Source organism: Podarcis muralis, chromosome 3, assembly GCF_964188315.1.
Source record: "Podarcis muralis chromosome 3, rPodMur119.hap1.1, whole genome shotgun sequence".
In the NCBI taxonomy this organism is placed as follows: domain Eukaryota; kingdom Metazoa; phylum Chordata; class Lepidosauria; order Squamata; family Lacertidae; genus Podarcis; species Podarcis muralis.
In genome coordinates, this window is record NC_135657.1 from 11,196,508 (window position 1) to 11,209,649 (window position 13,142).

Genomic DNA, 13,142 nt, shown 5'->3' on the forward strand with positions numbered 1-13,142 from the left:
AGGGGAAAGTGGAAATCCCTTATAGGAGCTGCAATGCATGGCCTAACTGAGATACAGAAGGCTTGAGTGCTGAGCTCTGGAAAGAGAGGAAAATACAGTTGTTCGGAAGCTGAAAGAAGAGGCTGTAAGCCCATGCTTGGAGAAGCATATGACTGTAGATATCATGTTTTAATTCATCTATAAGTTTCTGAAAGTTTTTGAATGTTAAAGTCTGGACATTGGTTTAATTTCCAAGGAAGGGTGTCAGTCTAAGGTTACCAGATTTTTTTCAACGAATCCGAGGACACTTTTCAACTTCAATGGATTTTGTATGGGGACTGATTTGTAAATCTGGGGACTGTCCCTGGGAAGCGGGGACATCTGATAACCTTATGTCAGTCATATATATGATTTGAGCATCTCAGCTGCTATTTCGCTATTCTTACTTCAACAAGAACAAATCCTTGAAATGCAGGAATCACGGCTAAAGACTCCCTGACAGCTGGCCATCTAACCTCTGCTTAAAAACATCCATTGAATGAGAGCCCCCCACTCTCATTTTATTTACTTGTTTACGATTAGGCGACACTGAAGAGCAGAGCAAGTGATCCAGCCCTGTCACGTCTCAATTATTTGTGCACAGAGGTCACCCAAGGTTGTACCCGCTGCCACAAATCAATAGAGAAACTGGCTGTGTGACAGAAGGATGATCTGATGCAGGTACCGAAACTCTCAAGCTTTGGAGTAGATGAATTTATAAAGTTTGGCTTCTCTCGGTTCCGCATATTTCCAGTTGTAAATTCAGTTCTCCACATTTCCACACACAGACACAAAAATAATCATCATCATAAAGATTTGCCAACATTTTAGTGTGAATTTCTCTTAGTATACAGCCAGCATGGCCAATGGCCAGGGATATTGGGAGTTGTAGTTCAGAAGTCTGGAGTAAGCCAAATATTCCCCACGTTTGAAATAAGAGGAATATCCCCCATGAAACAGGATGGTGCCTACCAACCCTGGTCCACAGGCCTTCCCAGCTATAAATCCCCAGCCTTGCTGGAATAAGGGTCAGTCCACATTTGGGACCATGAGATGCCTGAATAGTTTGGCCATCACCCAAGCAGTGCAGGCAAGCTGCCATCTTGCAGGAATAACCATTCAATCAGTTTCTAAGTGGAGCTTTCCGGTTAAATGATGAAATTGTGAGTTCTTGGTAAAAGAGAGAGGAGGTTTTCTAATGATTTGACTGCCACCGCAATGAAGCTGTGTGAGGATTAATCGATCCTTATCTGTCTGCAACTTGCACACACAGTTAACACAATGGGAGCATGGAGACTTCCAACAAAGAAATACTGTATTTATTTGCATTATAGATTGGCCTTGTCATTGGCATTGTAACAAAGATCTTTTTTGAAAAAAGAAACCCGGAAACAAGAACCTTCTTTCTATTCTTAAATTGGCTCTGGAAGGGAAGAAAACATACTGCACTGGCAAGCATGTAGACTGCCCAGAGAACCAATCTAGGGTCATAACTACAGGGTACTAAGTAGAAATACCCCATGTATCTCAAGACCCCCCTAAGAACAGCATGGAGAACTGGGCACAAGCTAACAAAATGAATTTCAACAGGGACAAATGTCAGGTTCTACAAATATAGGATGGGCTTGCCAGTACTACATGTGAAAAGGATATAGCGGTCTTAGTAGACCACAAGCTTAACGTGAGTCAAGAATGGATTCACCAGCAAAAAAAGCTGATGCTATTCTAGGCTGCATCAACAGAAGTCCAGTGTCCCAATCAAGGGAAGTAATAGGTAAAGAGACTCCTGACCGTTAGGTCCAGTCGCAGACGACTCTGGGGTTGCGGCGCTCATCTCGCTTTATTGGCCGAGGGAGCCGGCGTACAGCTTCTGGGTCATGTGGCCAGCATGACTAAGCCGCTTCTGGCAAAACCAGAGCAGCGCAAGGAAACGCCGTTTACCTTCCCGCTGGAGCGGTACCTATTTATCTACTTGCACTTTGATGTGCTTTTGAACTGCTAGGTTGGCAGAAGCAGGGACCGAGCAATGAGAGTTCACCCTGTCGCGGGGATTCGAACCGCCGACCTTCCGATCAGCAAGCCCTAGGCTCTGTGGTTTAGACCACAGCGCCACCTGCGTCTCAAGGTAAGTAATAGAACCACTCTATTCTGACTTGGTCAAACCACACCTGGAATACTGTGTCCAATTCTGGGCACCACAATTGACAAGCTGGAACCTGTGCAGAGGATAGCAAGCAAGATGATCAAGGGGCTGGAAGCCAAGCTTTATGAGGAGGGGTTGACGGAGCTGGGTATGTTTAGCGTGGAAAAGAGGAGACTGAGAGGCCATCTTCAAACATCTCAAGGGCTGTCACATGAAAGATGGAGCAAGCTTGTTTTCTCCTGCTCCGGAGGGTAAGACTCAAACCAATGGTTCCAAGTTACACTAAAGCAGATTCTAACTAAACATCAGGAAGAACTTTTTGACAACAAGAGCTGTTTGACAGTGGAACGGACTCCTTCTGGAGGTTGTGGACTCTCTTTCATTGAAGGTTTTAAAGCAGAGATTGGGTGGCCATCTGTCATGGATGCTTTAGCTGAGATTCCTGCACTGCAGGGGGTTGGACTAGATGACCCTCAGATGTCCATTCCAACTCTACAATTCTATAATTCTATGCAGCAGAGAGGAGATAGGGGATCATTCCATCTGGTAAGCTAAAACGCTTGTGCACACAGTGCGCTCATCACAGCAGATATTGAATTCTACCCTAAGTATTTTAGAAATGTATAAACTGCGGAAATTTGCCACCAGCTCCCCTGTGTGGAGTGACTGCTACATTATTATTTACCGTATTTGTCGCTCTATAAGACGCACCAGACCACAAGACGCACCTAGTTTTTGGAGGAGGAAAACAAGAAAAAAAATATTCTGAATCTCAGAAGCCGGAAAGCAGCAATCCCTCTTGCTGTTCTGGCTTCTGGGATAGCTGCGCAGCCTGCATTCACTCCATAAGACGCACACACATTTCCCCTTACTTTTAAGGAGGGAAAAAGTGAGTCTTATAGAGCAAAAAATACAGTATTTTATTCATTATACAGTGGTACCTCGGGTTAAGAACTAAATTCGTTCTGGAGGTCTGTTCTTAACCTGAAGCACCACTTTAGTTAATGGGGCCTCCTGGTGCCACCGCACAATTTCTGTTCTCATCCTGAAGCAAAGTTCTTAACCCGAGGTAATATTTCTGGGTTAGCGGAGTCTGTAACCTGAAGCATATGTAACCCGAGGTACCACTGTATTTATATCCCACCTTTCCTTCCGAAGGAGCCCAGCACAGCAAGCACATCAATCATATATACATATTCCAAAAACAGTTTAAAACATTCTCTCAGCCAGTGGTTTCAGGGCTGTCATGGGGTATAGATGTTCAAAATAAATATGTGTGATAGAAAAGGCTGGCATGGGCTTCGAGTCAAAAGTCTAGCTAGGGGGGAAGATTTAACAATCCAGGCTGAGGCAGAGGGGGGAGGGGAAATATATGGAGAGGCTGAAGTGAAGTCAAAGGGAAGCAAAGGGTGAAATCCAAGGTGATAAACTAATGGAACGAAAAAGCACAGGAGATAAATGGGAAGCGCTGGAGGTGTTGAAAGACAAAACGAAGTTCGCGGGAGAGTTAGCAATGCTATCTTGCACCTTGGTTCTCCAGGTTTAAGAAAGGGCAGCTGGCGCTTTATTCTTAAAAATATAACTCTCAGAACTGTTGAATCAAAACCAAAAGAAGACGAAGACTGCAGGAAATTAGCTGGGGAGGTGTAAAGGAGGGAGAAGAGAAATCTGAACTAACAACCAGTCTCTTCACCAAAGAGAAAGGCAGACAGAACTTGCTGGCCAGATTTTTAATCAATGTTTCATCCATCAAAACTAACTGACCTGCCAGACAGAAGGCTGCAACTGTGTTAAATAATGTTGCACGGTACAAAGAGCTGAGGGCAAAGGGAATGAGAGCCACGTATGTCAGAGCAGTTTCAACTCTGCAGGCTGCTGTTCTCCGTCTCCACCACCCCTCCGTCCATACCTCTGGGACGCAGAAGGCTGTTTGGAAGAGTGAGGCTGTTCTCCACTGACAAGAGCACCCATTCCCAACTGCCCAACTTACAACGACTGCATCAAACTTTGGGGAAGGGCGCCCGCTCATTCATAGTGCACCTTCATCGCATGTCAAAGGTCCCTGGTTCCATCCCAGCATCTCCAGGTAGGACTGGGAATGCCTAACCTGAAACCCCAAAGAGATGCTGCCAGACAGTGTCAGCAATACTAAACTAGATGCAGAGCATCTATCTTTCTTCCATCACATATAACCTTCCTTCCACACTGTGGGGTTGATTAGGCTCTGAAGCAGCAACCCAGTGAAAGACTCTGCTGTCTTTGCTTGCTTATTTCTGTTTTCTGGGCCCCATCAAAAAGAGGGCCATCCCAAGACATTTCGTTGCATGAGGCAGAATACAAGATGGCACCCACTCCCATTCCATGGACATAAATTGATCGGACTGACAGCCAAGATTCTACTTCAGCACTGCCGATGGGCCAACACCCTTCTCTGCAGAAGGCTCGGTTGGGGTTGGGCGTACAGGGCAGGCCACACACAGCATACACAACACCTCACGTCTGCTTCCCACCCTCCAGCATCTGCCACCAGAGGCAGCTTCCTCACTCTGCCTAATGACAGGGCCGGCTATGTCCAAGAAGCCTATTTATATACCAAAACCAATAATGGGAAAAGAAGTGGGATATGCAATAACTCGCCCTGCTCAGAAGTAATTATGAAGTATATTTCCGCCGTCTTTGACACCACCGCTGCAAATATCATCCACAAAGATATTATTCCCCTCTTTTCTGATTCATTGCCTAACCTCTGCATAAGCGCATTCTGCCTCGTCTTTGTCCGACTTCTGCCGCGTTGCCATGGAAGTTGAGGATTCAATTCCTCCAGCTCTTGTACATTTGCTTGTACACTTCTGGCAACAAAGGTGGAATCCATCTGTTTTGTTCAGATAGTGTTGTCCTGGCAATAGCGTTCGCTGCCGTATTGTTCTATTAAAAGGTGACACTTTAAGGCAAATTACACTACCAGATGATTATTATTATTATTATTATTATTATTATTATTATTATTATTATTATTATTATTTTAAGAATGCCATTAGCAGGCTTCTGGTTTTTGTCTATTAGAAGAAATAGAGCCAGTTCAACAGAAAAAGCCAATCTCTTGCTGCACTGATAACTAGCAACGGAGGAGATATTCGATTCAGTTCACATTTGATCATGAACTGACCCAATTAACAATACACTCTTCTCCAAATTGTGCAGTTCTCCAACAAGAAAAAAGGTATAGGAAAACATGCATATTAGGGGAAAGCGTGCATTAAAACACATATATTAGTTAAAATAGCTTGCATAATTATATTGGGCTGTATTCAACTAAGTCCTACTTAAAGTAGACTCATAGAAATTAATGAACCTAAGTTCATGTTCTCCAAGTCCATTAACTTCAAAGGGTCTCCCTGAGTAGAACTGGCACTGAATACCACCCATTATATTGGGAGAAACTGCTCACAATACTATGTATATATGAGGGGGGAAATGCATACAAAATTGTGTAGTTCAGACAAATGCGCACTAAAATGTTAACAAATTTTGATAACTGGTTAGATTAGAAATATAATAATAAATCAAAAGTGACAAATTGAGAATTGATAAATTTGTCCATCTTTATTAGTAACATCCCTTCCAGCTGGACCAGAGAATAGAAAACATTAATTCCTCAAGTATCCCCCCAGTTTCTGCTTTTTTCAGTATTAGTCTATTAGTCTAGAATTAGCCCCAGCGATGCACACAGGTGTCCAGAATGCAATCCCCCCACAAAACAGTCACTGCCTGTATATAAACACACATAAACACAGTGGCCCTTGTTCTGAGGCTGTACTCTTCCTTCTGTTTCTAGGCTCCCTCTCCCCTAATGTTCCAACTTCTTACAACTTGATCTTACTCCCAGTCCAATCCCACATAGCTACTCCTGTCCCTAGGGTACAGGTGAGGCTTTACTCTGAATCACAACTGCCAACTTTCTCTTTCCTCACAGAAACAAAACTGCAAACATCCCGACAGCTGTGTCTCATCAGCAACTAGAATGTTTAGGAATGTTCTATACTGTGTGCTGTCAAATCAGCATCTTTTTCCCCATGTGACCACTAGGAACTTTTTATACAGGCACAAAAGGTGCAGGAATCAACCTGTGATTACCACACCAAAACATAGCTGTCAACAGTCCCTTATTTGGCGGGAAAGTCCCTTATCCCAGCACCATGTCCCACTGCTGTCCCTTATTGATAATGTCCTGTAAATTTCCCGGGTTTCAAAGGAAGCAGCTCCTCTCCCTCCCTCCCTGCCGGCCAGGGAGGAGGGAGGCTCCAACTGTGTTGCTTGGCTGCGTAGCTCTCCCAATAAGGAGTCTAAGAATGACTGGGGGGTGGAGCTTGCATGTCTTGTGCCGATCAAATCGGCCGCGTTGCCTGGGGACTCGCCTTTGCTCAGCGCTTCCCAGCGGAGAGGTGACGGTGGTTTTCCTTGCTGCATCCCCTTTGCCGGGTTGCTGCGCTGTGGGAACCACTGCTTGAGGCTTTGTTTGGCTGCTGGCTGGGCTTTCTGCCTTTGGCTCAGAGGGGCTCAGAAGTTGAACATTCCTGTGCCCAAAAAACCCTTATTTTGGCTGCTGATCCCTTATTTTCAAATCTGTAAGTTGACAGCTATGCACCAAAACAGAAAATTGGTACCAGGTCTCTGATGATTGCAGAGAAACTGCTTTATGTCATGCATGACATTTTCAAGACGCCCTTGGTGGGCAACTCCTGCAAAGCACATTTCTAGTTTCTCTGAACGTAGGTCGTACTGTATTTCTAGGCCTTCCACACTATATTTCCACCCAGCCGGCTTTCATAGCTTTGCGCTTGGATGAGCGCTGCCATAAAGTGATGATACACACATGCCTTTGTGCAGCCAGCCAATTCATTTTTGACATGATCTGTGGGACAAGGATCCAGCAGCCTGCTGCGATTCTTGAGCAGAGTCTGCTTCCTTGCTCCAAAACTGCCATCTACGGTCATAGAAGCAGCTTGGATCCTATCCAGTCTCAGGCCAACTGGGAGCAGCAGCGTTCGTTAACTCACCGCCTGGCCAAATGGAAAACCTACAAAATCACTAAACGCTGTGATACTTCGTGCTGGTTCACACATTCAGAACAAAGCTCTAACTGGGGCAGCTTGCCCACACTTTTTCCCACCCCATGTATGGTGCAGGCTGCGACCAGGGCTGGCACCAACACCCAGCATCCACTGGCAGCTGCCATGGCCCCAGCAGGACACATCTTTGATGCCTGAGTGCTGGCAGTTCAGGCCCATCAGTCACACTTCCTGCAACACCATTCGAGAAAAGCCTTCAATACAAGTTCAAACAGAGACTGCTGACTCTTCCAGTATACCTGAAGGAGTGTCTCCACCCCCATCGTTCTGCCCGGACACTGAGGTCCAGCGCCGAGGGCCTTTTGGCAGTTCCCTCACTGCAAGAAGCCAAGTTACAGGGAACCAGGCAGAGGGCCTTCTCTGTAGTGGCACCCGCCCTGTGGAACGCCCTCCCACCAGATGTCAAAGAGAAAAACAACTACAGTGGTACCTCAGGTTAAAACTTAATACGTTCCAAAGGTCCGTTCTTAACCTGAAACTGTTCTTAACCTGAAGCGCCACTTTAGCTAATGGGGCCTCCTGCTGCTGCTGCATGATTTCTGTTCTCATCCTGAAGCAAAGTTCTTAACCCAAGGTACTATTTCTGGGTTAGTGGAGCCTGTAACCTGAAGCGGCTGTAACCTGAAGCATCTGTAACCCGAGGTACCACTGTACCAGACTTTTAGAAGACACCTGAAGGCAGCCCTATTTAGGGAAGCTTTTAATGTTTGATGCATTACTGTATTTTAATATTTTGTGGGAAAGCCCTCCCAGATGGGTGGGGTATAAATTATTATTATTATTATTATTATTATTAATAATAATAATAATATCCCGAGTTGGATTTAGCAGTAGGTATCTCAGGAGTTGCTACCCGGGAACATCAATCTTTGTCAAGAGGTTCTAGAACAGGTGTAGGTCTGGGAGGAGTGGCACCATCTTTTCCCCAGCAATGCATCTGAAATAATGCACAGCACCTTTCCAATTGATGCATTGCACTCAACATTGCACCCTCCCAACGGATGCTTCCACTTAGTGGGAAGGAGAGGGAGAGAGGAAATGCAGTGGGGAGCAGGGCGGTTCATTGGTTCATTAAAAACTGTTTTTTTTAAAAAAAATGCCTGCTTCAAAGGCATCTTACTACACTAGGGATTATATAGCTATACAGTGGTACAGTGGAACAAATTAAGTACTTAATTTGTTCCGGAGGTCTGTTCTTAACCTGAAACTGTTCTTAACCTGAAGCACCACTTTAGCTAATGGGGCCTCCTGCTGCTGCCGCACTGCTGCCATGCGATTTCTGTTCTCATCCTGAAGCAAAGTTCTTAACCCGAGGTACTATTTCTGGGTTAGCGGAGTCTGTAACCTGAAGCGTATGTAACCCGAGGCACCACTGTATCTGAAATTTCATACATATTAGTTAATATCTTGACCCTGCTCCCCTGCATTGAAATTTCAGCCTTCACGACATAGGAAAGAGAAGGAAACATAAGACATTTGGAGCAGGCATTTTAAAATAAAAGGTTCTTTTATAAACCACCCTACTGAACACCCAATTCTTGTTTGTAAGCAGCAGTGGCTCAGGTGTCAGGCCGTCATTGTCCGGTGGTGCATTTAGGAGGAGGTTAACAAATTACCAATATTGATGTAATAATAATGAAGTAAGCAAGGGTATTCTGATAAACAACAGACAAATAAGAGTTCGAGGAAAATCACCTTTATTTCATAACTTTAGTTATGGTCCCCAGTCCAGGCGGACTGAGGCCCTGTATACAGCTTGCTGCAGGCTTTTATAGCCTGTAGTCAGTCTTGGTTGACCACAAACTTGACATGAGCCAACAGTGTGACGCGGCAGCTAAAAAAGCCAATGCAATTCTGGGCTGTATCAATAGGAGTATAGCATCTAGATCAAGGGAAGTAATAGTGCCACTGTATTCTGCTCTGGTCAGACCTCACCTGGAGTACTGTGTCCAGTTCTGGGCACCACAGTTCAAGAAGGACACTGACAAACTGGAACGTATCCAGAGGAGGGCAACCAAAATGGTCAAAGGCCTGGAAACGATGCCTTATGAGGAACGGCTAAGGGAGCTGGGCATGTTTAGCCTGGAGAAGAGGAGGTTAAGGGGTGATATGATAGCCATGTTCAAATATATAAAAGGATGTCATATAGAGGAGGGAGAAAGGTTGTTTTCTGCTGCTCCAGAGAAGCGGACACGGAGCAATGGATCCAAACTCCAAGAAAGAAGATTCCACCTAAACATTAGGAAGAACTTCCTGACAGTAAGAGCTGTTCGACAGTGGAATTTGCTGCCAAGGAGTGTGGTGGAGTCTCCTTCTTTGGAGGTCTTTAAGCAGAGGCTTGACAACCATATGTCAGGAGTGCTCTGATGGTGTTTCCTGCTTGGCAGGGGGTTGGACTCGATGGCCCTTGTGGTCTCTTCCAACTCTATGATTCTATGATTCTATGATTCCCTCCTCCTTCACAGAGAAGACACGAAAATGTCTTATTGGTCAAAAGACAAGCCATATATGATGTGGGAAGCCCCAATTGGTCAAAAATCTGGCTTCCATCATTCCTCTTAGATCCCTTGCCAAGAGATAACATACTTCCCCAGTTGACAGCTTCACAGCTTTCGTGGGTGACACTGACCTGACCCTGAGCTAGCATGCGAGGATATCTAGCTTCCTTGCCAAGATTCTCGCATGTTCAAATGGTCAGGTGGGTTTAGTTTACTCACAGCTCATTCCTCACATGGTTCTAGCCTGGGTCTGCATAACCTTTGTATGAACTTTTTAGCTTAAAGTGAACTGTAAGCTACATCAGAAGGAATGTTCCTCATTTTACATCCTTTTGTTTTGCAGGCCTGGGGATCATTTGCACTCAAATTGGTGGTTCAAAATAAATTCTGATCGATGCCTCCTACAATAATATGATAACATGGCAGGCCAGCTAGCCACCAGCTGCAGGGGTCAGGAAATTTCCTCTAAAAAGAAGTTTAGTCATGATGATAATGATGATGATGATGATGATGATGATGATAATAATAATAATAATAATAATAATAATAATAATAATAATAATAATTATTATTATTATTATTATTATTTATTTGTATCCTGCCCTCCCTGGCTGAAACTGGGCTCAGGGCGGCTAACATCTAATATATAACATTGGTATAAAATCAAACAATAATTAAATTACCTCCTAAAAACAAGTCAGGATCAAATTAAAATCTAATTAGAAGGCTTTCTGCAGTAAATGTTCATCAGGGCCAACTGTTAATGCTGTTCTTATTGGGCCTGTGAGAATCCTGGGAGGCCACTTTCATACAAGTTCTTATACAAAAAGAGAAGGGGAGTCAGGCTGAGCGCTGACCAAAGGCCTGGCAGAACAACTCCATCTTGCAGGCCCTGCGGAAAGATGTCAAATCCCGCAGGGCCTTGATTTCTTGTGGCAGAGCGTTCCACCAGGCCGGGGCCAAGACCGAAAAGGTCATGGCCCTGGTCGAGGCCAGCCTAATCTCCCTGAGGCCCAGGATCCCCAAGCTGTTATTATTTGCAGACCATAAGGTCCTCCTTGGGGCATACCAGGAGAGGCGGTCCTGTAGGTACGAGGGTCCTAGGCCGTATAGGGAACACTGCCATTCCCACATTTAATACCTCTGATTTGTTTGTTTTTTAACTTTAACCTGTTCCTGGAAATGTTGAGTTTCTTCTTCCACTTTTTCCCACCCTCCAATCCCACCTGAAAAAGCTTAGACGTGAAAGCTCCAGAACCGTGCTAATTATTTGTGCCGTGACAGCTGAAATTTGGATTACTGCAATGGGGTTTTGGAAGACATTCTCCAACGTCCAAAGCTCTCCATAGAATATGATTAGAAAGAAGACAGAAAAGAAGACCGACAAATCCATGAACGCTTGAAGCCGGCCGTTTGTAACTTTAGACTTCTTTTAATCAAAAATTCATTCCACAACACAGGTTTGAGCCTCCAGTGAGATTTTGCTAGCGAAGTAGCAACATTTGGGGAAGGGGGAGGAGGGCAAAGATAAAGCGTGAGAAAGCATTTAATCTGGAACACCCCAAGCGCATGTGCTTGACGGTGTTCATTAATGAGAAATTAAAACAAAAGGATGCGAGCGCATTTGATTGCTGGAACGGGAGGTTTCGGCTTTCTTGAAAGAGAGATTTGTGCTTAAAACCAAGACTAGCTCAGCTCACAAAGTGCCGAAAGCTGCACTTCAAAAGGACTACCGCTGCCACCATTTCACAACCGCCTCAAGAATATGACAGACAAACACCCCTGGCATATTTACTTGCTGTTCTCTTGGCGGTGGATCTCACACAAGTAAGGGAATGTGTGAAGTCATCTGCATGCAGCGGTGGCCCTGCTGCTGCCCACATCATCTGGTTGTTAACCACGTGGGTGGAAAGGCTTCTCTCATTCCCTTATACCAGCGTGGGAGAAATCGCCCACAGAGGAACCAAGCACCGTGCTGCTAAGTCCACTTTTACAAAGGAAGGAGGTCCATTCTTCACAGATGTGATCAGAGGGGTACCAAAGGGTAGACAGGAATGAGTCATTGCACTAAACAACCGGAAGGGCTATTACGGAAGGGACAGTGAAAGCATAAGAAGAAGCCTGCTGGATTGAACTAAAGGATCATCCAGAACAGATCCCTGTTCTCACAGTGGTCAACAAGATGCCTATGGAAGTCCACCAGCAGAACTTGAAGACAACCCCCCTCTCTCACTGTTGTTCTCCAGAAACTGCCTCCGGATCCTCTGATACTATCATGGCTTGTGTCCCACACAGCATGCATGGAGTTCCACTCGTGCAATGGGACTTCCCCTTCCCCTCTGGGCAGACTCTCAAAATCTGATCCAGGAGGTCCTCCAATTCTCTGAAGCATATCTTGAGGAAGCATGAGGTACTGCGGGAAACCAGAGAGGAGGGGAGAGCTCCATCACAGAAGTCTGTTATGACCTCCATGACCAGCATCCATGACCTCATCCTCTATGAGTTTGCTTGTCTACATTGGTGGCATCGCTACATATGGTGGTGGCAAATTCCATCATGCAACTGTGCACTGTGGCTCAATGGGAGGTCTCCTGTGCAATCCATTTCCAGGGGGGTAGCTCTGTTGCAGCAGAAGGAAGGGTCTTGCTTAAGACTTGTCATGTTGGCTCCAATTCTGCCGGCACCCTTCACCACACCTGAGTTCACTATTACAGGAAACCATCATTCAACATGAGTTTTTAAATCAGGACTCCTACCAATTGGGCGCAAGTTCCTTCTCCCCTGTGGACCGTACTGGGTTACCCAGAGACATGATGTCAGCTATACTGCAAGCCATACCACCTGACTCAGCACTGGTCAGGTGACCCAGGGACCCCACAGAGTACCACCTAGTTCTATAAAGTATCAGCCTTAGGACCTGCAACCAGAGATCCTTCTCAGACTCTTCTTTCCACCCTGAACCTGTCACTTAAGACCTTTTTGGTCTGCTTTGGCTACAGCATCTACCTCCGGCTCCTCATCAGCCTCAAGGCTTCCTCCTTGATGAACTTGGAGGCCCTGATCCTGTTGTCGCTTGGGATGCTGACCCCAGCGAACCCTGATGGCAAGTAAATTGGCTACCTGTCTCATGAAACACATTCAGATTCATTCAAGCTCAACTGCTCAACCAAGGCTTTGATACTCAGTGTGATGGGGCGAAACACCAACAAAAGGAACCTGTGCCGATATTCTAGCTAGGGACCTGAGCTAGTGTACCTAGCAATAGGAAATCACCCACCTGGGGCAGCATGCGATTTTCCTCCTCCAGCTGTCTTACTCTTGCTTCCAGCTGCCTAACATAGGACAAGGTTGATT

At 45.4% G+C, this 13,142-nt stretch overlaps 1 protein-coding gene across 5 annotated transcripts in view; it reads right to left on the reverse strand.

Moving 5' to 3' along the window:
- CCDC85A (coiled-coil domain containing 85A) overlaps positions 1–13,142 on the reverse strand; it is a 157,400-nt gene that overhangs the window by 24,853 nt on the left and 119,405 nt on the right. For 2 of the 5 annotated variants that reach the window (XM_028725129.2, XM_028725128.2), the window contains exon 3: positions 13,066–13,142. The exons of the other annotated variants lie outside the window; for them this stretch is intronic. In XM_028725129.2, coding sequence (XP_028580962.2) covers positions 13,066–13,142 — 77 coding nt within the window. The remainder of the gene's footprint in view (positions 1–13,065) is intronic. 5 annotated transcript variants of the gene reach the window in all.